The following is a 24,768-nucleotide window of genomic DNA, read 5'->3' on the forward strand; positions in this document are numbered from 1 at the left end:
AATATATTTTATTTTTAAGTAATTTTAAATTATACCAAACTGTATAATTTTATCAATAATTAACAATATTTTTTCATGTTTATTTATTTATTTTTAACTTTCACCATAATTTTGATATTTTATCCAAACACGTATACACCGTACAAACATGTATTTTTTTTACTCGAAAGTTGCAGCACTCGCCCCCTCCCCCCCACGATTTCAAGCCACGAGCCGCCACTGCTGATGTAGGTGGGGGGTGCTATTTCTTTCTAAAATCTGATAACTCACTTGCCTGTTGGGGTTAATTATAGACAATTATAAACAGGCCTACATGATTCATAAATTAACATTAACTACACGTGACAAAGTATATTATATGCCTATCATTACGCAATAATTTTGTCCATTGCCGCCCGGTATAAGATTAAATTGCTCAATTTAAAAGTATGGGGGCGATAATTTTGCGGGCTTGTAAACATGTATGCGTATTTATTCGATAAAATAAAAAAAATATTTATTAACGACTCGGTCGTATTTTATATGCATCAATAAATCAATCGTTTTCATAAAATAGTAGTAGACCAGGTGAGTAGTTTGCTTAATTTAAGCGCCATACGATATTTTGTTGGTAGCCGTACTCGTAAAAAACATACTATTCACATCATCTACTCCATATTTTTTCATAATTTCTTCTCCCTTCAATATATTGTCTAATAACTGGTTCAGCATGAAGAATAAATGGATTTGGGGAAGGGAAAGATGCTAAAAGGCAAACGGTTCAGCAGTTGTGCAATGCTGCTTTCGAGTGACCCAAACCAAACTAGAAATTATTTAAGCGGGAATAGTTTCAATGAGATATTTTTCAGCGTTATTTTAGGGATGGGGTTCAGTGAATCACATGTGGTTTGGTGTGATTGCGTAATACAGTTGGTAGGTATTCGTTTTGGAATGTAGATCTTGCGAGGAAAATTTACACTCACTCGTATACGTTAGCCTATATGTCGAGTTATATTTTATAACACAACATATAGGTTACTCTTGGTAAATGTCACACGAAGGATAAAGCATGCATGTTTTTATGTCGACAAGATATCGTTTAGGGAAATCGAATAAAATCGTTTAGGAGTTTATCTTTCACTTTGTAATTTTCCATACAATATAGGAAGATTATATAATTATGAAAATCTTATTAGTTCAAGACAAACTCCATTTTTTTTTTTCTTGTGATACATCCACTAATTATAATTGTTGATAATATAGTATGTGTGCACAGTTTATGTAGCATTAAAAAATACATGCATTTTAAACAAATATTCTATATTAGTTAGTACATGCAGAACTTAATGCCATTTTCTTAGGTATTACATTAATTTGTCATAGTTTGGTTATTTATTTCACACATTTTGAAACATTTTAATAATACTTCTGGTATGAAAGAGTGGAAAACTACAGGTTTGATAATGTTTCCATTTGCTTCATTGGGATTAGAATCCACAACTCCAGTCACAAAGTGGAGGATCTTTCTGCTTGTCATTCATAGTAGTCATGTAACTCTAAAGAGTATTAACAATGCAATCAGGAGGGAAGAATGATTACAGAAGAACGACTTGGGTTGTTGGCAAGATAGTTAAAGTGTCAACTACAGAAGACTGTGGGATTATTTCATTAATATGCTGTTGGGGGGGGGGATTTCATACTGGCAAGTGATTCAATCCTTTTTACTTGACTGCTACTGGGGAACATCTGTAGAAGCACAAGAGTGGCTTCTGAACACCTAAATGAAATTAAAGATAGGTGCTCTTCAAAAGAAAAACTTTAGTTATGTGGGATTTTAATGACCAAATTGGGAATAAACAGTTAAATGACATTAAACAGTTAAGTAACTTCATCTTACTTTAAACATCACTCTATTGTCACCAAAGATATGATGACATGGGTGTGACCTACTAAAAAGCTTTTAGCTAGAAGAAATAGAAGAATAATTATTCAGGGTGTTTAAGTGCTACGGGAGCAGAATGCAATGCTGACCACTACCTCTAAGTCACAAAAGTTGCTTTATCTCGAAACAAGAACCTAAGAGACAGTTTTTCCAAAAGATGGAAGAGAAATTGTTGAGCCCAGGTATATGCATAGCCTGCTGCAGGATGATAGCATTTGTGAGTCATATCAGAAATGCCTAAGGCAAAAAGTGGATATAAATAAGAACTGGAGTGCTTCTGAATTATATCAAAATCTGAAAGTTTGAATTCATGAAGTAGCTAAAGAGGCAGTGGAAACAGAAGGCGAATGTAAAGGAAAAGCAGAATGAAGATGGATGGATGATGGAGTAATTGTTATTAAAAGAAAGAAATCATATGAGGCTTGATTAGATTCCATAATGAAGCAGATTTGGAATATTATAAAGTCTTCAGATGGAGAAGAAATACAGGTAGTAAAGTTGTGTTGAAGAAAAGGTCTGGGGAAAATATGCTTATAGCATTAAACATACAATATATGAAGGTGAGACAAGCTTGAAGAACAATCAGAAGAATTTGTGCTGTGAATGTTTCTGAGTGAACATATAACATTGCAAGACTGGAAGGAACACCTATCAAATGGTTTACCAAAAAAAAGACTGCACTTTAAGGAAGAATATGAAATGTTTGAGAAGTCAAAGCAGCATGCTATAGGGATGGAGCAAATTTCAGAAGAAGATTAAGTGATTAAATGCACTTAGAACATCGCAAAATGGTAAGGTAAGGTAGCATGACCAGAGGGATACCAATGGAGTTACAGAAAACATTGGGCATATTTAGAATTATAACAAAATTATCTAATCAAGTTTTAGAAGGAAATGACATTTGATGACTGGATATCTTATATTTTGGCCATTCACAAAAGGGAAGTAAGTATTTAAATAATTACAGGGGAACAGGCATAACAGCATCCATTAGCAAACTCTTGAGCAAAATAATAAAACATTGATTGGAAGCACTGGTTCACAAAGACTTCTCCTGAATTTATTAGGGGAATTTCTGTATGGGTAACATATTCATAATTTGCCAAAAATGATAGTGAAAAGAATGAGAATGCTATCTATTTTTTATAGACCTACAAAAGAGAACTCAACCAGTTACTCAGCTATGGAGGATGTGTAGGAACTTGGACCAGATAAAACTGCTTATCCAGCTTATAAAGATCTATAATGCAGTGTCAACAATTAAAATTGAATGAAAAGTTTTGGAAGAATTCAGAACAATAAAATGACTAAACAGCTCTTCGTAAAATTTATTTAGAGAATGTACTTAGCGATGGGAAATCCTGTCATGAGATGGGTGTTGCATTTGTGGTGGTGGTGGGGGGGGGTGATGCATTCTTATGTTTTTACTGCCAAGCAGGGAATAGTAACCCAAGACAGACAATGCAAAACACGACTAAGAATGGTAATATAGACATATGAAGTAGGAGGCGATAGGTATGTTTTGGATATACCAAGAGTAGAAAAAATTAAATTAGTTGAACATTTTAAGGTATCTAGGACAATAGCATTAATCTGGCACTTGCGAAAAAGATGTGGATTATTACAATAAGAGATGCATTGTATATGATACATAGGATCTTATGGAGTTAATGAGTACATGAAAAATGAAAACTATTATGAGTCAAGAATGAAAGCATTTTCATTGTTAGTCACATTAGAAGGATACCAGATATGAGATGGTAAAAAAAAAAAAAAAAAAAAAAAAAAGAGATTAGTTTCTTCAAAGGAGAAGAAAACATGGGAAACTCTGAGTAACTTGAAAGAGGAATAGTACAAGTCATGAGGGAAACAAATTTGAATGACAACCTGTCAGGAAGGCTTGGTACCAATAAAAGATAATGAATGATGTTATTATATGTTATTTAGTTTGCAAGTTTATGTTGCTGCTTGTTTTGTGATAGAGAAATTTCCAAAGTAGAAAAGATAATCAAAATAGTGTGGTATGTGCTAAAAAAAAGTTCCAATAACCACTAATCTGTAATTTGACACTTCTGTAGAAAATCTGTATTTAGGAAGCACTGATTAAATTCAACAACAAAATTACACAATAACCACAGTAATAAAGTAATGAAATTAATTAATGGGCTGTTGTTTAGGATATGACATGTAGTAATTGCTAATATCATTTTCCTTTGATTTTTAAGTTTAAAAACACTGAAAATTGTTATTAATGCAGACAGATGTTCATCATCAAATTCCTGATATGTACCCTCAAGAGGTGTACAAGATGTTATGATAATGAAGAATTTACATCATTACAAACTTCCAATCAACAGTTCTCCTCCAAATCAATCTGTTATCGGTCAAGATGCCAACCTTATTAGGTTTTATATTTTTGTCTTCTAAGGCACTTTTTACTGTATCAATCCACCTATATCTTGGTCATCCTCTGAATCTTTTTCGTGTCAGCTTGGAAGAGCACACATATTTTGCTAATCATTCCTCTGCCATTCTGTTTAAGTGACCATACCACCTGAGGTTAGTTCTGTAAACTAATCTCAGGTGGATGCTAACAATATGAAGTTCTTTCCTAATATACTAATTTTTAATATGATATTGCCATTGATGTCATCTGTTCACACCCCCTAATCTTTCTCAGCACTCTCATATCTGTGGTCAAGTGTTTTCTAAACCAGCTCTCAATCCTTAGGTTAAAATTGGTTTGAACACTGGCTTGTATACACCTAATTTATTGTTTTGACTAATTTCTCTCTTATTCCATATGAATTTATTCAGTTGACTTTCTACCATACCGGCTTTGTTGATTCTTTTATCTATCTATTTACATATTTGATTTAACGTCTTCTAAAAATTGTGCCTAAGTAGCTAAATGCAGTTGACATTTTCAATGTTACTGCCTATTTTCATTGTCTTTGTCTTGTTATTGCTAATTTTCATACCAAATATATTACAACAGTTATTCAATTTAGTCAGGGAATCTTGCAGACTTGTACTAGATTTATTTAAAAGTGTAACATCATCTTCATAAAATAAAGAGTGGAGATTAACATCTCCAATTTAGATGTCAGGTTTAATACCCTTTCCTTAACAATGTGATCCATATAAATAATGAAAAACAGAGGGGATAATGTACATCCTTGTCTGACACCAGATTTAATGTCAAACCATCTTCTTATACTTCCTTCAATTCTAACTGCTGACTTACAACTCAAATAAAGACTAAGTATTGCTTAATGTAATTATTATTATTATTATTCAGGCCTCCATCGAGTCACTGTGTTGCTTAGGAAGGACCTCCCACGATAGTCCTTCCTAAGCAACACAGTCTATCAAGACTCATTGAGGGGAGAGCCCCCCCCCTCCCCCCTGAGAAACACAAAGTCTATCATACCACTCCTTAAACTCATTGACCATTCTTGCTCTCACCACTCACTCCATCAGGCAATGCATTCCATGGTTCAACCACCCTCCATGCAAAGAAACCACTCCTCACCTTCTTGCAAACAGTTCCCTTTTGTAACTTCCAGGGATGGCCTCTCTTCATCACTCATTCCCGCTGTTCAAACAAGCGAAAGAACTCCCCAGTGTCAATCCTGTAATCACCTCTCAACAGTTTAAAAGTCTCAATCATATCACCTCTCCTTCTTCTATCCATCAAGCTCTGCAGTCCACATTCCCTCAGCCAATCCTCATAACTAACATGGTACAGTCCTGAAACCATCTTTGTTATCTGCCTTTGTACCCTTTCCACAGTTAATTTATTCTCTTCAAATCCTAGGGACCAAATCTGAGAACAACAGTCCAAGTGTGGTCTGATCAGAGACTTATACAATGGAATGATAACCCTTTTATCTCTGCAGGTCAGTGTCCTTCTCATAATTGCAGCAATCCTCTGTGTTACCTTCACCACCTTTGCAATATGTCCCCTAAATTTCAGGTTTCTATCAATCATCGACTCGAGATCCCCTGTCTTCCCTACTTCCTCCAGTATAACTCCTCCCATAGAGTAAGCAGCGTCCCATCGATGTTTCCCAAACCTCAAGACCTTGCATTTTGATGCGTTAAACTGACACCCCTCATTTGCCCATCTGTCTAGCTTATTCAAATCCTCATGCAGGGCTACCACATCTGCACTATTACTAATAACCCTTCCCAGCTTCGCATCATCCACAAACAACTGAATATCCCCTTGCAATCCACTGACAATGTCATTGATATAAAGGTTAAACAATATAGGTCCCAGTACTGAGCCCTGTGGGACCCACTTGTAACCCTCTGCTTCCTTGAAACTGTCCCACCATACACAACTCTGATACTATCGAGCAGCCAATCCTGAATCCAGTTGACCAATCTGACATCCAGACCCATGTGCTGCAACTTAAATATTAGCTTATCATGTGGCAACCTGTCAAATGCTTTTGCTGAGTTCTTAGACTCAGCAAAAGCATATACTGCCATATACAAATGGCAGTATATGTCTTTCCCTCATCTAATGCTCTTGTAACTCTATTATAAAAGGCTAGCATATTGCTAAAACAAGAGTGCTCCTTCACAAATCCATGTTGACTCTCAAAGATAACACCACCATCATCTGCCTGATGCTGTATACGGTCCCTCACTACTTTCTCCAAGATCTTAACAACTACTGATGACACATAAACTGGCCTATAATTAGACACTTCCAGTCTGCTACCACCTTTATGCAATGGCACTATCTTACCTTCCTTCTATTCTTCCATGGGCACCTTTCCCGCAGCCAGACTTTCATTGAAAAGCCAGGCCAAAGGCACTGTCAGTTCCCAAGCTGCTCATTCACTCAAAACTTGTGGTGAAATACCATCCAGTCCTATAGCTTTACTGACATTCAGAGTACTCAGTATTTGAAACACACTCTCCTCCTGTACCTCGAACCTGCCCTATCCCTCTAGTATTAAAACTGACTCCTTCAGGATGAAATACTCCAATAAAGTGTTAATTGAACAATTCCACAATGTCCTCTGCATCAGTCACTCTAATTCCCATTTTTATCCTGCAATAGCATTCTTCCACAGTCATTTCTCCTCCTACTGGCCACATACCTAAAAAAATTCCCTAGGATTTTCTTTGGATCTTAGAGTCAATCTCCTCTCATATTCCAGTTTCGCCTTCCTTACCATATTAGTCACTCTTCTAGTCTGTGTCTTATATTCTTCATGCATCTTCTCTTCACCTGTCTCCTTATATCTCTTCCATAACCTATTTTTCGCATGCATTTCCTGCTTAATATTGTTTGTCATCCACTTTTCTCAAAATTGTGTCCTCTTCTTCACTTGTGGTATGCAACTTACCATTCCTGCTAACAAATTTTCTTTCACAATTTACCATGCACTAATGATATCCCGGCCTTCCAATTCCTCCCTCCATGAAACTTCCCCAAGTTGATGTCTTAGACTATTATATATCACCTGCCTTATAATTCCACATACGTTGCTGTCTCTTTCATACTCCTGCATGTCTGTTCATTTTCCAAGTCAAAACCATATGGTCACTCTTTCCAACTGGTGGGAGAGATGTCATCTCAGTTATTATCAACTCTTCTGATGCTATAACCAAATCCAAAATTCTTGAACCTCTTGTTCCCTCTATTACATGTTGCCTAAGGCATTTGTCCCATTTTGTCCCATTGACACCATATAACTGTATCATTTTGAATTGCTTTTCTCTTGGCACCTTGATGTATGCCTTTTGCAGGTCTACAAAATACAGATCTTTGTATATTCCCATGATTTCTCAACTATTTGTCTTAGAGTGAAAATCTGATCCTGATAGCCTCTATTTGGCCTGAATCCAGCTTGTTCTTCACCAAGCTTTTCTTACACAATCCTTTTCAACCTTTTCTCAAGTATACTTGCATAAATCTTACCAGGAACACTCAGCAGGAAAATATCTCTGTAATTCTCACATTCAGTTTTATTTCCCTTTTTATATATGGGTACTATGAAAGCTCTACTCCAATCATTGGGAATTCGTCCCTCTGTCCAGACTTTCTGAACTATGCAATGTAGCCACTGTAAGACTTTTATACCTCCATACTTCAGCATTTCTGGTCTAATATTATCATCTATTCCTGCTGCCTTTCCACATTTCAAGCCTTGGATGACTATTTCAAGTATGGATATGTATTCCTGAATGTATGCCTGTTGAGTGTTTTTTTACCACAGTGCTATCACTGTTTGTTTCATGTAGCAATTTTTTGAAGTAATTACTCCATACTTCAAGGATATCTTTTTCTCCAGTTTTCATGTCACCTTTATCATCCCTAATTCCTTTTACAGCACCCTTTCTTCCATTTCTGACCTTCAACAACCTCCAGAATATCTTGCCACCTTCTTTAAATTTATTTTCTATGTCCTTACCAAAGTCTTCCCATGACTTTTGTTTAGCTAGTTTTACACAGTGTTTGCTTTCTTACATTTGTCTCTGCATTCTCTAAGAGCACAAGCTGACTTATTTGCCAGGAACTTTTGATATGCTTTATTCTTTTCTTTCACTGCTTCTTTAACTTCCTGTGTCCACCATGGAGTTCTGATTTTTCTATCCTTGCAGACAACCTCACCACATGCCTCTCTGGCAGAATCAATCAATGTTTTCTTCAGAGCTTGCCACTGAATCTCCAAGGTTTGATTCCTGTTCTCAAACTCTTTAATTTTTTCTTGAATAATGTTTGTATATTTTAGTCTACAATTCACATCTGAGAGCTGCTCAGCTTTTATTCGCTTTAAAACTTTCTTAAATGTTCTGCTTTTCAAAATGAAATTCAATTTTATCCTGCTCAAAACTAAATGGCGATCACTTCCAATTTCAAATCCTCTGTACACTCTGATGTCCTGCACCAGGGAGAAAACATCATATTGACAATAACATAGTCATTGAGAAGTTTCTTATTTCTTGCCTCTTCTCTCGATGAGAATTTGTGCACATTTTATGTTGGAACATGGTGTTAGTAATAACCAGTCCATGTCCTGAGCAGAAATCCAACAGGTATTTGCCGTTATTATTAGCTTTGCTCTTTTCTCCAACTTTTTCCAAAATATTTTTGTATGTCTGACAATCATTTCATACTCTGCTATTTTGATCCCCAACAAGGACCAACTTTTCCTTTTCCATTGTGTCAGTTGCTTTCTCTAAAGCCTCAAAAAATTCCTCCTTCTACCTTAGTAGAACCTTCTGTGGGACAATAGGCACAAATAAGTTTCATTGTCCAGTTCCCCATTCTGAGATTTGCCCGCATCACTCTACTTGATATTTCCTGCCATTCAAGAAGATTATCCTCGTATTTAGTGCTGAATACTATGGCTACTCCTTCTTTTCCTTGATTATCATTGCCTGAATATAACATTTTGTATTTATTGCTCAGAAAGATCTCACCAGTTTTTGTTTCGGTCACCCCTATTATGTTGATATAGTACTTATCTAATTCCACAGCTACTCCATTTCTTTGCCATTCAGGCTTTTTATGTTGATAGTACCAATCTTGAACTCTGGTGATGTTGAGTTGGGGTGTGTTTTCAGATTTGTTTCAGTAGCTGGCTTTTAGCTGTTTGCCCTGGTTCCCTGGCGAAAACAATGGGGGCCTTGTTTAACCAGGCGATGCCCCAGCTGGTATGGAATTTTGTCATGTTGTACCATCATTTTGTATTTTGGTTTAAGCCAATAAGAATACAATTTGTTCGACTAAATCCCAAATTGCCAACCCATCCTCATTCGTTCAGTATCCAGGTAGATGCCTAACAGGGTGCACCACAAGAAGGTGAGGATTGGATATTAGGTCAGAAGCCCTGGTCAGTTCTCTGCATTCCTTTAAAGCAGTGTTTCTGAAGTGGGACATATGCCCCACAAGGGGTGGGGGCAATTTGAATATTTTGTTGAGTAATTAGCAAATGTACACATATTTATACATATTTATATTATACTTTTTCAGAACGTGGCTGACTATTATGCTAGAGTGGGGGGGGGCATCAAAATCTTAGAGACTTTGAGGTGGGGCATGATCCAATATAGGTTGAGAAACACTGCTTTAAAGGCTATGTGGAGGTCTCCTCTCAGTTATATAGCTTTGACTCTTAAGCATCCCCCTTTCCCTCTTTAGTTCTCAAATTAAACATGTTCCCCCCCCCCTCCCTTCCAGTTTGTTGCAAAAGACCATGATTGACATTGCTCCTCTTAGTTATCCCTTTTGAAAAAGGATTATCTGTTTGTTGACCAGTTGTTTTGAGAATATAGCATTCATTAATCTACAGATAACGAGTTAAGTTCTTCTAAGCTTGCAATATCTCCATCCTGCCTTATCACTGCTGTCCATCGTCTGCCATGTATATTCCTCTCAGCACACTTTTTTTGTTTATGTGTTTGATATTTGTATGAAGTGAATAGTTAATTCAACTTGGGGAACAGGTTAAAGTCAGGACCATAAGGGGAGGAGGGGGGAGTGATAAAACATTTGTCATTTGTACTTTTCATAAAATCAGATACTTCACATGAAATAAACAGCTTTGCATTTCTTTGCAGAATGATGATTCTGCCTATGATGACACAAGTTTCTGACACAAAATGTCTTGCAGAAACTTCCTGTAATAAGCTGCTGTCATAGTCAACCTCTTCTTCAAGTGTCATCCCCTAAAAGGAGGTTGGCAACCATGTCACAGAACGTTTTTTTCTTTCTTTTTCTGCTCTGGAACATTTGGAGTCATCGAGTCAGCCCTTATTATTATTTATAAGGGTGTTCCATGGAGTGCCCATGTATATAAAAAAAAAACTTGTATATGAAAAACTACTCTGTAGTTGTTTTATATAGAAATCCCACCTATGATAGTTTGTCAATAAACCTACACATTCCTAGTGTTTGTGTAGGAATACTAGTAGCTATATAATTTGGATTAACTTTAGACATCAGAATGGTGTACTTCTTTCGAGCTACTTCTTTGTGCCATCAATAAACAGGTGCAATTTACCAGTGTATGATAAAAATCATCTACTGCCTTCAGATTATTATATTTACATGGGCACTCCATGCATTCAAAAGACTCATCTTGGTAGATCCACTCTATTCATTAACATAATACCTATCATACATCTCATCAAACCTATTCTACTCGTTCACCACTCTCCAAGAAAAGAACCTACTCTGCACATCCCTACTAACCACACTCTTAGACAGCTTCCAAGTGTGACCCCTTGTTTTTCTCCTTCCCCACATGTACTGAACAGTTTCTTGTGTGCCAATCTTACAGTATCCCTTTAGTTAACTTATGTTTCTATCATATCCCCTCTCCGCTGCATGTTAGCTAAATTCTGCAACCCATACAACCTCAATCCCTCCTCATAGGAAACATTCCATAGACCTCTCACTAGCTTGGTCACCCATTTCTGAATCTTTTCCACAATCTCCTGATCAGATGCAGATGTTAATAATGTAGTATAGAATACAGCTTTGTTATGAAGATGGCAAGGGTTATCAAGTAGCAGAATATTTCTATGTTCACTGCTCATAATCAAGGGTGGATTGTTAGAATAAGATCAAGATTTCTATTAACATTTTTTTACATTACATTTAGATGACAAAATCAAGGAGCATTTGATACTGAATGATGTTAGGTGTTGATTATTTGGAAATTATTAGGAACTTAAGAAAGTGAAACAGACTGGTGTCATAGTAAAAGTTATATAGGCAAGGAATTAAATATTAGCTTTTTTCAACTATATGGTAGCCAGAAATATTTTTACTGCAAGTAAGAACTGTCAATTCATAGTTAATCACAACCTTCACATTGATAATGTAGTGGAAATGAAGTACAGCACAAAAAATGAAATAAAATGATGGTTTAATGGCTCCAATATTTCATCTGTTTTCGAGTTATTATTGCAAAAATATAAAAATGTAATGTGCACCTAAGCAAGCATGAAGGAAGTGGAAATGGCTAGACTTCAAGCCTTGGAATTTTACTCAGTTTGTGTGCTAATGGGTAGTTTTGGTTGTTGGCATGTGAGGCCTAAACTTGAATCACTGTTTCACACATGTATTTAGGTTAGATTGGTTTTTAAAATCATCTGAAATTCCAAGAAAAGTCTGATATTTGTAATTGCTGTGAATGAAGCATAAGCTTTTTTCCACCCTTTTTCTTTTTCCTTTCAACTCTGTGTGTAATATCCATGGTATGTCTTATAGACCTGACTGTTCATAGTTGTGCCAGTATATATATTAAGCTTTAGGCATTAATCTAATCATTTTCATTCCTTCAGAAGGAGAGAGGCATTGAAGTAAAAATGATTACCATTTCAGTCTCTCTCTCTCTCTCTAAAAAGATAGAATATTGAGATCATAAAACTGTCACTTAATTTCATTCCTTTAGCTTTATTTTTTATAAATTGTCAATGTGTGCCTTAACCAGCATTCATGCATACTTGTTTTTTAAAATGAATCTTAAGTGTTCACTGATGAGAGTATCATTTAGCTATGGTTTTCTGTTATAGCAAGGATGTCATTTTCTATATTAGACAATGTTAACTGAATGTATCGAGTGTGAAACAAAGTTAATGAACAGTTCATGTGATGATCATTTGCCATCAGTCTAGTTGGTTGAGTGGTTAGCGTATTCGCTCTCCAGCCAAAAGGCTACTGGTTGGAATCCCGCCATGGGCATGGATGTTTGTGATTATCTGTGAAAATAATTATGGTGATGGGTGGTAGATGGTGTTGTAGAGCAGGTACCCTTCCTCAATGAGTCTTTGGACTCCTCATAATCTTGGATTAATCGTCATCATCTTGGAGGTGTCAGGTGATAATGATGATGATGATAATTTTGTATTAACTTGTTGTTGTTGTTGTTATTATTATAATACATCCCCATAATCCAAAGACTCATCACAGTCCATGCTAACCATTATTCAAACAGTACCAGTTGTACCTCTTCTTAAACTCATTCATTGAGAGTGCAGTCATAATTGCCTCGGCAACCCATTCCACTCTTTAAACTTGATGGGAGTTGTAATTTGGGATTACATCAGAAACATCTAAGACTCTAAGGTCAATGTATAATATCTGTTAATTGCATTTGTTCTTCTGACCAGTTTGCCTGTTATGTAGGATGAAAAACCAGATTTTCTGAGAGAGAAAATCCTGACGCCTTTTGAAATCCAGACAAGTATGAGACCAGCTAACTCGACTCCAGTTGAAAAGTCTTTATAAAGGTTTTTTGCATCCTTGATGGAATTTTTGAACCCTGGTCTTTACAACCAGAGTGCATCGGTGATATCAGCATTGCCCTCTGGCAATGTCGATATCAACTGAACCATGGAGGCTCTACCATGGGAGGAAGATCGTATATAACTGTATGAAGCAAGAAACTGTTGAGGCCATACAATGGACTGGAGACTGTGTGTGTGTCTCTTCTTATGTAGGAGGCATGCCTGTGAGTCCTGCATTTACATTACATGCCATTACCTTTTTAACTCTTTCTCAACCATTCAAGTCATCATAAATAATTTTAAAACACTTTCAAAAAACAGTGCCAAAAAAAAGCGTTACCCCATAAAACATACAGAAATCAAAACAAAATAGAAAACATCCTCTTCACTAACACTCGTGACCTTAACCAGCATAAACAATATGCACCAGATCACTTATCTGAACTAAACCTGTTTCTATTTTATTTTATTTTTTTAACAGAACGTTTTATAGAACTTCATTTGGTATCCTCAGCTACTTTCTATTTCAGAATACACTACATGATTCCACATCCACAAGATTGGAACCTGTGCATTTGTTAAACTTAATATACTAGATGAGGCAAAACTGGTTAGAGCAATGCAGAATCAAGTGGGTGTTATGGCCTTACATGAGGACTTCAGTAGATTGCATGAATGGGCAGGTAAGTGGGACTGTCAGTTCAATGTTGCAAAGTGTAAGATTTTGAGATTTGCTAAGCAATGATGCGATGCAAAGTATACACTTGGTGGGCAAACTTTAAAGTAGAGGAGATGAGAGATCTAGGAGTGGTGGCCAACAAGGACCTGAAATTCAGTGGCCACATTATACAAGTTGTGAAGACATCACATCGGATAATGGCAATGGTGCAGAGGATCCTGACATGCAGAAATAGAGAGGTTATGATGCCATTGTATAAGGCATTGATCAGGCCTCATATGGATTATTGTGCATAGATTTGGTCGCCTGGTTTTCATGGTGACAAGGATTTGTTGTAAAGGGTCCAGAGAAGATTCACAAAGGTGGTCATTGGTCTTTGGAGTATGAGGACAGATTGATAGAATATAAGTTGTAGAGCCTCGTGAATAGAAGGAAGGGAGGGGATATGATTGGAGCATGTTTTTATCGGGTCGGCATGGAAAAGATTTTTCATAGAATGGGAGGGGGGGGGTTAGACAAGTGGCTATCACTGGAAACTGTATAATGTGGGTGTGAGCAGAGGAATGAGGAGAAGGTTCTTTGCATAGAGAGTGGTTGGTAAGTGAAATGCATTACCTGAGCATGTTGTGGGTGTAGACACATTGAATCAGTTTAAAACAGGGTTGGATGAGCATTGCTTGCAATAGTGTTGTTGGATTCTAAATGAGGAGAATTGGAAATTATTAATACTTCATTAAGAGTCCAACATAATCAGCCATTCCCTAAGCCAAATTTGCTCATCAGACTAATAATCTCTTATTAATAGTATGCTATTCATATGATTACTTTCAAGTTATGTTTATTAATATTTATTTGTTCATTTATTGTTTTGAGATGAAGTGCAGTTGTAAAAACTGTGTACTAAATATCACTTATTATGAAATTATTATTACTAAAACAAAGATAAAAACTGTAAAATATGTAATCTTTTTATGTTATTAGTAAAATAATGTATCCAAGAAATTCTTCAAAATAAGACTTGATTGGTTGTTGTGAAAAATTATGTTATTTTTAGCCAGTGCTTGCCTTAATGTGAGTTACTGTACAGTATGCAAGAAGCCAGTTCGGTATCAACAAAACCAGTTAGAACCAGATTTTGGTGGGAAGGGAGAGTAGGATGTCATGGGCAGTACATGAAAAAGAAGGAACACAGTGGAAAAGGGGAGAAATAACCTGGGGCCGAACAGAGTAGAAAGGACTGGAAACCGCTCTGTATTTTGACTTATCTTTCTTCGAGCACTTATTCTTTTATAAATTCCTATCACCTCGCAGAAGGATAGCGTTTGATGAAAGGATAATAAGAACGAGTAAGAAATATTGAAAGTTAGACAATTACGAGCAAGAGGATAAATTCTCTCGAGTCAACTAATTAGTTAATGAAACCCAGGATTCTATGATATTTGTGTGTTCTCAAAGTGAAAGTATTCAAGAACCAAGGAGAGTTTCTACGATTCTCCATAATGAGGAAGCTGTGCTGTCTATACTGGTAAGGATATCTTTTCTATGCCTCGTGTGAAGTAGCAAAGCTTGTTTCTGGAGAACATGAAATAGTTCATATTGCTGAAATTAACAGATCAAGATTAAATGTGTGATACAGTGAAACATTTCCTCGTAAACATAATGTATGAAGTATCTCTGGATTAATAGTTCAAGACTGAATGTGTGATATAAAGAAGCCTGTAACCAGAAAACGCAATGTAAATTTGAGACTGAATTTTCTGAGAACTATTGTGTTAGATTGATAAACTTAAAGGTTGCTGAATGAATGTCTGATGACTTGTGCGTTGTGATTGTTCTCAATAGTTAAACTAAATCGATATTTGAAGTACATTATTATTATTATTTTTTTATTATTATTATTCAGGCCTCCATGGAGTCCAAAGACTCATCGTGGAGGTCCTTCCTAAGAAACACAAAGACTATCAAGACTCATCGATGGGAGGTCTCCCCCCCCCCTAAGAAACACAAAGTCTATCATACCACTCCTTGAACTCATTGACCATTCTCGCTCTCACCACTCCATCAGACAATGCATTCCATAGTTCAACGACCCTCCATGCAAAGAAACCACTCCTCACCCTCTTGCTCACAGTTTCCTTTTGTAACTTCCAGGGATGGCCTCTGGTCATCACTACTTCCCGCTGTTCAACCAAGCGAAAGAACTCCCCAGTGTTAACCCTGTAACCACCTCTCAACAGTTTAAAAGTCTCAATCATATCACCTCTCTTTCTTGTATCCACCAACCTCTGCAGTCGACATTCCCTCAGCCGATCCTCATAACTATCATTGTACAGTCCTGAAACCATCTTTGTTATCTGCCTTTGTACCCTTTCCACAGTTAATTTATCCCCTTCAAATCCTGGGGACCAGATCTGAGAACAGTAGTCTAAGTGTGGTCTGATCAGAGTCTTATACAACGGAATGATAACTATTTTATCTCTGCAGGTCAGTGTCCTTCTCATTATTGCAGCAATCCTCTGTGTTACCTTCACTACCTTTGCAATATGTCCCCTAAATTTCCAGTTTCTATCAATCATCAAACCCAGATCTCTTGTCTCTCCTACTTTCTCCAGTTTAACTCTTCCCATAGAGAGTATGCAGTGTCCCATCGATGTGTCCCAAACCTCAAGACCTTACATTTTGCTACATTAAACTGACAACCCCCATTCATATGCCCATCTATCTAGCTTATTCAAATCCTCTTGCAGGGTTGCTGCATCTGCACTATTACTAATAATCCTTCCCAGCTTTGCATCATCTGCAAATAACTGAACATCCCCCCCCCCCCTGCAATTCACTGAGAATGTCATTGATATAAAGGTTAAACAATATAGGTCCCAGCACTGAGCCCTGTGGGACCCCACTTGTAACCCTCTGCTTCCTTGAAACTGCCCCACCATATACAACTCTCTGATACCTATTGGACAGCCAATCCTGAATCCAGTTGACCAATCTGACATCCAGACCCATGTGCCAACTTAAATATCAGCTTATCATGTGGCACCCTGTCAAATGCCTTCACTAAGTCTAAGAAAATGGCAATATATGCCTTTTCCTCATCTAATGCTCTTGTAACGTTATCATAAAAGGCTAGCATATTGCTAAAACAAGAGCACCCCTTCACAAATCCATGTTGACTCTCACAGATAACTTTAAGATTAACATTGAATGATAGTTTTATTTAGAGTGAAATCATGTTTGGAATCTTGGATAGTAAGAAGAGTAGAATTTATATGCATAAATTCTAATCGTAAATGACATACTCAGCTGAGTAAATTACTAATGTTTTATTGAGAACTTATTCATTCTCAAATAGTATTATCCCTAGTAGAAATTCTTGTTTTAATGTTAACTTCTCAAACAGCCAGGACATCTATAGATGTCCAACTAAATCTGGATATGATTCAGCCCACCTGTTGAAAGGACAGGGATAAGAAGTGCAATTTGACCATAATGTCCATTAGAAGGTGTGATAAAAAATCAGGCTGAAGAGAACGGTTAATCGGATTATCTCATTCTTTGCTGCCTCTCAGTTGCCAGATAACAAGAAACACACTTCCTTGTTTTATGTTGGGTAACTGGATCTTAGTTATATTGGATCGACTTAAAATAGAGAAATTATTTATATTAGAAATTATTTGTAACTGAGTTCCAGGAGAGGAGGGGGGGGGGAGTTGCAGTAAAAAAAATCTTAAAAATGAGCATAAATTTTAAATCATTCCATACAGGATATCTTTCCTATTATATTTTCAAAATATTTACAGTGGTTAAGCACTGGATATAACAGTAATGTGCATCCTACAAAAAAAAAAAAAAAAAAAAATCTGTTGCTATTTTAAGCAAAAGAAGAAGGCTAAGAGTCTCTGTTAAAATATCATTAGGTATAAATTTTTGATACAAAAAAATACACAATATCGGAAACCGAGTAATGTAGTTTATAATCATTTGTTGCTCATAAAAAAAAAAAAAAATCGTTCCTAAAATTGAAATGTGGTATTCAATATCCACTCAATTTTGAATATTGAAATATGACTATCCATATAAAGGTATTTTGCAAAGAAAGAAAGCAAAATGTCATATTTATTTCACTAAATGTTATTTAAATATATAAATATTTAACAAAGTATTTTAAATGTAAACAAACATTTGAAAATTCGTGAAAAATAATCTATATTGTCAGTAAATGAAGGAAATTTACTATTACTAAAATATATTCATTGCAAAAAATCTGTGGTCCTTTCAGGATTGATTATTTATTTTCGCAGATGTGAAACTTCTATTTTTGGAAAGAGACACAATAAATTGTGCGGAAAAAAAAAAGCAAAAAAGACGATCAAATATCCTAGTGCAGTAAAGCAAATTCCAAGTACTACAGTACATGTAAAGACAAGTGACTCAAAAGTCCTCCACCACAGTTAATCCGCTAATGGCTCTAAAATCGCTGTTAAGGGATTAAGAGCAGAGGAGGGTAAATACTTGATAAAAGATAGAATGCTGACGAAGTTTTGATCCATGAAAAATTCTGAGGTAGTCTGGCTATTTCATCCACCTCAGCCAGCCGGTACGAGGGTTAAAGCATTAAATAATTTTTTTCAGTTGAATCTTGTGTTTGCCTGATTTCTTTCTTTGCACTACTCATTAAAATAGTTCGAATCTTAGTGGGAACCCTATATATATATATATATATATATATATATATAAGAAGGAGAATTTTAATTAATTTGATAACAATATTGTGCTAGCTGATGGTTGATTTCACAATGTTGCTTATGCAAATTAGAACATAGAGTGGTGCAGTCAAAAAAAAAAATTTTTTTTTCTCTGTGTTCGAATGTGGAGTCAGTCAACAGCTAAGCATATACATTGGAGTAGAACATAAGATCCAACAGTGTGTACCTCCCATGATGGGTCTCTGACTCCATGAAGGTCAGATGGTAATAATAATAATATTGATAATGACTGTCAGGTAAATTTTGAATTAGTTTTATATTTGGTTTAATCCTTTATCCAAGTGTAAGCAAACAAAGTTTGCGCCTGAAGTGTTTTCAGGACTAGGGCAATGCATGGTAAAGGTGGAATAAGTTCTGATCACTTGCCTTAATATCTCCCATAATGCAAAGCACATTTCCTTGTGGACATGTATAATGCTGTGCATTAAGGAAAGGGCCAGTACCCAGACTGGTTTCGACCTTTATTGAGGTCTCATCAGTGGGATGCAGACCCAGAGGTGGTGATACTAAGGTGGAAATAATACAGAAGTCATATCACCATATACCAGTTGCCAAAAGGTGTCAACACATTATTAAAATTCTCTGGATTAGAGATAGTCGATGGAAGTTTTTTCACTTGGCTGTGCCACCAATTATATATTTGGTTTAATCCTTTATCCAAATGTAATTATACTTCAGGAGCAAACACAGTTTGCTCCTGAAGTATAATTAATTTTCAGGACTTGAGCAACTCATGGTAAAGGTGGAATAAGTTTTGATCACTTGCAAGGAGATGTGCTTTCCATTATGGGATATACTAAGGCAAGTGATATTGGTAGCATAGCCAAGTGAAAAAACTTCTATCAACTATCTCTAATCCAGAGAATTTTAATAATAAGGTGTTGACACCTTTTGGCGACTTGTATATGGTGATATGATTTCCATATTACTTCCACCTTAGTATCACCACCTCTGGGTCTGTTCCCACTGATGAGACCTCAGTAAAGGTCGAAACTGGTCTGAGTAGTGGCCCTTCCTGCAATGCATAGCGTTATACATGTCCGCAAGGAGATGTGCTTTGCATTATGGGAGATACTAAGGCAAGTGATCAGAACTTATTCCACCTTTACCATGAGTTGCCCCAGTCCTGAAAATACTTCAGGTGCAAACTTTGTTTGCTTACACTTGGATAAAGGATTAAACCAAATATACAATTGGTAGCATAGCCAAGTGAAAAAACTTCTATCAAGCAAATATTGAATCTTTTCCAATTCAATGTCAATTTCAGTCTCACTAAAACACTATCTTATTTCATACAAGCAAAACTACTCTTCACCTTCCCTCACCTTGGATAAAAAATCTTCAAGCAAGACCAGATATTTTTGCTTGGACTGAATAACACCTCTCACCTCTTCTGATGTAAGCACATCAAATTCATATCTTCTTACAAAAAACTAGATGTTCTTACTTTTCAGTTGTACAACTCCTAACTGTATAAATCGCAAATCCATATGTATACTTGAGAATATTTTCAGATATGGAGTAGTGCACCAAAAACCTCTTAAATTCTTGATGCCATTCAGAAGAGGGCTGTTCAGTTAACTCACTTTCTCATAATGTTCGTTACTTCTTTGTGCCTCTTTGGCAACTATTTTGTCAAACTGACTGCCACCATTCCTTCTCTTTCCTTCATGCCTGGTGAGGAATGAAGGAAAGAGAAGGAATTTGTCAGCTGGTTGCTATCTGTTTGCTTTTCAGATTAAACCAAATAAATTTCTATTCCCTCTATCTCTGTTCTTTTAAACAGTTTTTTCCCACAGTTTTTCCCAGAAACCACATTAGTTCAAAAAGCAGATTGTTTCTTTCTTCTTTACCTACTTGCCTGCCCCACTTTTGCCTTCACTAACTACACTTTTACAACTTCTAGGTGTGACTTTTTGTTCTCTCCCCTTTTGTTGTTTGGTGAAAAATTTCTTCAGCATCTATCATAACTTTTTATTTTTGTTCACCTATCAACTATACTTTGTGACCCACAAACCTTCAACTTTAGTCTGTCACTATCTTGATCACTTATCTGTAGATGCTCTTCATTTTTTATCCATCCCCCAAGAATCTCAGGTAGTGAAATATGTGTGTAGCATCCAGATATGGCCATATTAAAACCATATGTATACAGGAATAAAGATTCTTATGTGCATTCAGCACTTCATCTTGAAAATCTTGATTACATAGGAAGTGTGAATTTAAATTACATTTCTGTTTGTCTTGCTGATTTTATTTTAATAAAGAATTGAATATGTCTGTTATAAAATGGAAATGTTAATTCTTGATTTGAGGAAAAATTATGTATCATTTATCATATTTCTCATTTAGATTCTCTCTGAAAAATGATATCAGACAAGCATCCACTGTTGTTTGGAAAATCATCTTTGCTTGACACTAGAAATCATTTTTTGCACAATAATAAGCCATCAGAGTTTAGTTTAAAGTCAGACACTAGTTCCACACTATTGTCAATACGTAGCAATTCTGATGATCTGAAGAGTACAAGCCATTTTGGAATTCCTAGATCTGATAGTGAATGCTGTGATAAAAAGAGGTAAGAAAGTTATTTTTGCTACTATAAATTTAAGTAAAATAGTTCTTTGGATATTAAAATTTTAATTTCTATACGTTTCTTACTTTTTGGCTAACCTGTAATAGTAAATGGATATAAATGTAAATTGGTATGTACAGGGTGGGCCAAAAGTCACGAAGATGTTTCAATATTTAATACCTAATTTATTTTTTGTATTAAATTTACAATACTATAGCATCATATACAGCAGGGGTCTTCAACCTTTCAGAGACAGTGCGGGCTGCATTAAAAGTTTCAATGAAGCCAGCGGGCCACTAAGCTGTACTGCAATACAGGGTGTTTCAAAAAGAATGACCCGATTTCAAATAATTATATTTAAGAATGAAAATGTGGTATAGTTACAAAATAAATTACCAAGTATGAAGTAAGGCCTAAAGTTTCACTCACCACAATTACAAACGCTCAATGTTGCATTGAGCGTTTGTGGTTTGTGGTTGCAGAGATATACACTTTTCAAATCGGGACATTCTTTTTGAAACACCTTATATTCAGAATTGTAAGATGCTTTCCAGATTCACAAGGAATGCTGTGCATTTGATACTTTACATAAAATCCTATAAAAATAAACAAACTTCGCTTTAAGATCATAAGTAGGAGTCTGGTTCATGATAAGTAAATACAATCAATACTTGAAAAAAGATAATTTAATGAAGAAAACATTCATTTTTTACAATATCAATGTTTTTCCTTGACCATCTTGTCAATGTTGGCATCACTGTTGGAATTCGCTATGTACAGAGTATTCTTGAGATGTTGGGCCGTAATCTGAGTTCTTGTCTTGGACTTCACGTGCTTCATTCTGGAGAAGAACTGCTCACATGAGTATGTGCTTCCTAATAAAATGCACATCTTCAAAGCATGCCAGCAAAGATTAGGGAATGCATCCTCAGAAATGTAGTCTTTGTAAAATGTAAACAAGGGCACATTGAATCATTTTTCTCTCAAAGAAGAGTTGTTTTGGAGTTCAAGCAGCTCCATTTGTATTGAGCCTAGCATTTCGTCAGCATTGATACTGAATGGCATTAAAAATAAATCTAAAGAAGACTGTTGGTTACGAAAATCGCCAAATCTCTCTTCGAACTCGCTTCACAACATGGCTATTTTTGTAGCGTATCAAGAGACGAATAGTAGCACATCAAGAGATGAACAGTTGGACTCAGCGAGAAGCTGAAAATGAGTTTTAAGCTTCTCGCTGAAAGTCTTTTTTTTTGCAATTGTGCTTTCCAAAGTTTGAGCTTGGCCACTAAAGCTTTGATGTGATCAAACATAGTGTGCACCAGTTGATCTTTGGATTGTCGCCACGTATTTAGGTCATTCATATGCAATGAGATGTCAGTCACAAAGACAAAGTCTGTCATCCACTTCGTATCGTTAAATTCTGCAATTGGATTCCTTTGGTTTACATGAACTGCTGTGTTTCACTCCTTAAGTCAAAGACTCTTTTAAGAGTCTTTGACTTTAAGAACCTTCCCTCTGCTCAACCAATGCACATTACTATAATAAACCACATCGCCATGATCCGCTTCACACTCTTGGGTCAAAAACTCTTGGAATTGACGATCGTTCATCGTCTTGCCCTAATAATGTTAACAACAATCACAATAACTTTCATGACATTCTCAAATCCAATAGTTTTCACACACAAATTCTCCTGGTGGATTAAACAGTGGTATGGACGAAATCTTTTCCTTCTAGTTCCGGTTCTTTACATAGTAGTGCAACAAACCCTTCATTTTTTCCAAACCATAGCAGGGGCACCATCAGTTACCACATCCTCGAGAGGTTGGTTAAGCCGAGGTCGAAACGCTGGAGCATTTTCTTGGTGGCTTCAAGAATATCACTGCCTTTCGTCATTCCCTTCATAGGTACAAGTGCTAGCAGTTCTTCTGTCACATTGAATTTTTGATCAGTGCCACAGACAAAGATAGCCAGTTGTGCTGTATCCTTCACATCTGTACTCTCATCTAAGGCAAGTGAATATGATGTAAATTCGGACGCTCATTTTTTTAAAGTTCCTTCAATGTCATTGGCAAGTTTTTCGACACGTCATACTGCAGTTACCCCAGAAAAACTTGGTTTTTTAAACACTTCCTTATTATTTGGGCACAGAATATCCCGCAACAATGAAGCACTCTTTCACAAACTACCCGTCCAAGAAGGCTTTTGATTTTTTAGCAATTTGTTTTCAGCTATTACATAACTTACTTTGATGCACACTTTGTTCTCTTCCCTCTGCCTTTTAAATGTACCTTGTTGGCATTTTAAATCAATTTGGAGCCGGTTCACTTTGTCCACATGAAGCCACCCTTGGAGGTGATCAAAATTGGATGCATGCTTTGTCTCATAGTGTCATTTTATATTGTATTCTTTTTATACTGACACTGACTCACGACAAATTAAACACACTGGCTTATCGTCGATCGACACAAAAATGTACAAATTGGCCCATTTTCATTAAAAACCTCCACTTGATTTACACTTTTTACTCGTAGACGCCATAGTGATGGAGGGCGAAAAATGATCCAAAAAGACCGTATAACGGTTATTATCCACTGATTATGTCTCGCACTAATGAAAAGTCTGGCAATATAAAACCACAATAGGCTGTGGCTGATACAATGAACCTGCGTGCGCTTATACACGAATATCACACTGTTCTCAACTGACTGACTGACTGTGGATGAGATCCTCTTGATTTATATGAAAATAATGAAGTATCGAGAACCTTCGAGATGTATCTGGAAGGCACTAGACAGTGCACTTGAACAAACTACTGCTTCAGCCATCTACCTGTGATGTTATTACTAGTACTTAAGTACCGCTTGGCGTTGGCAGATGGCTGAAGAAGCATGTCTATTTAATATTTATTTTTATAGGAGTTTATGTAAAGTATCAAATACACAGCGTTCCTTGTGAATCTGGAAAGCAGCTTACAATTCTAAATACCGCAGTATAGCTTAGTGGCCTGTGGGCTTCATTGACATTATTTTTTTGAAATGGCCAGTGGGCCACAGCAAAGAGATCCGTGGGCCATGCATTGAAGGCCCCTGATATACAGTATATATAGGAAATAAATTTACACTAGGTGTGAAAAATCAAATGTTGTAAATGGTGTCCATTTTCTGCTTTGCACAAACTTGCCCTTTCTAAGGCATTTTTCATAACACCTTTTAGTGTTTCAGGTTACAGTGCCCTGATTTTGGTCCGAATATTGTTCTTCAGTTGTTGGAGAGTCTGAGGTTTGTTAACATAAACTTTTTCTTTGAGATAGCCCCATAGGAAGAATCAGGAGTCATCATATTTGGAGAACGTGATGGACAGCTTATGTTGCACCTGCAAGAAATTATTCTTCCTTCAAAAATTTGCCTGAGCAGTTGGATTGTGGCCCTTGCTGTGTGAGCTATTGTTCCATCCTGTCGGAACCACATGTCATGCTTATCTTGAACTGCTGAGAGTTAGAAATTTTCAATAATAGACCGATATTCATCTTCTGTAACATTGACATGGTTTCCAACAT

The 24,768-nt window shown here is 36.3% G+C and overlaps 1 protein-coding gene across 1 annotated transcript in view; it reads left to right on the forward strand.

Moving 5' to 3' along the window:
• The first annotated feature begins 435 nt into the window (after positions 1-435).
• The window catches only part of LOC150100219 (telomerase protein component 1-like), a 1,179,105-nt gene continuing 1,154,772 nt past the window's right edge, over positions 436-24,768 (forward strand). The window contains exons 1-2 of the mRNA XM_090402391.1: positions 436-567; positions 20,987-21,212. Coding sequence (XP_090258517.1) covers positions 21,001-21,212 — 212 coding nt within the window. The 5' untranslated portion in view covers positions 436-567; positions 20,987-21,000. The remainder of the gene's footprint in view (positions 568-20,986; positions 21,213-24,768) is intronic.

The sequence above is a fragment of the Typopeltis vanoorti genome, chromosome 13 (assembly GCF_054136105.1).
Source record: "Typopeltis vanoorti isolate ZY-2024b chromosome 13, IOZ_Tvanoo_1.0, whole genome shotgun sequence".
NCBI lineage: Eukaryota > Metazoa > Arthropoda > Arachnida > Uropygi > Thelyphonidae > Typopeltis > Typopeltis vanoorti.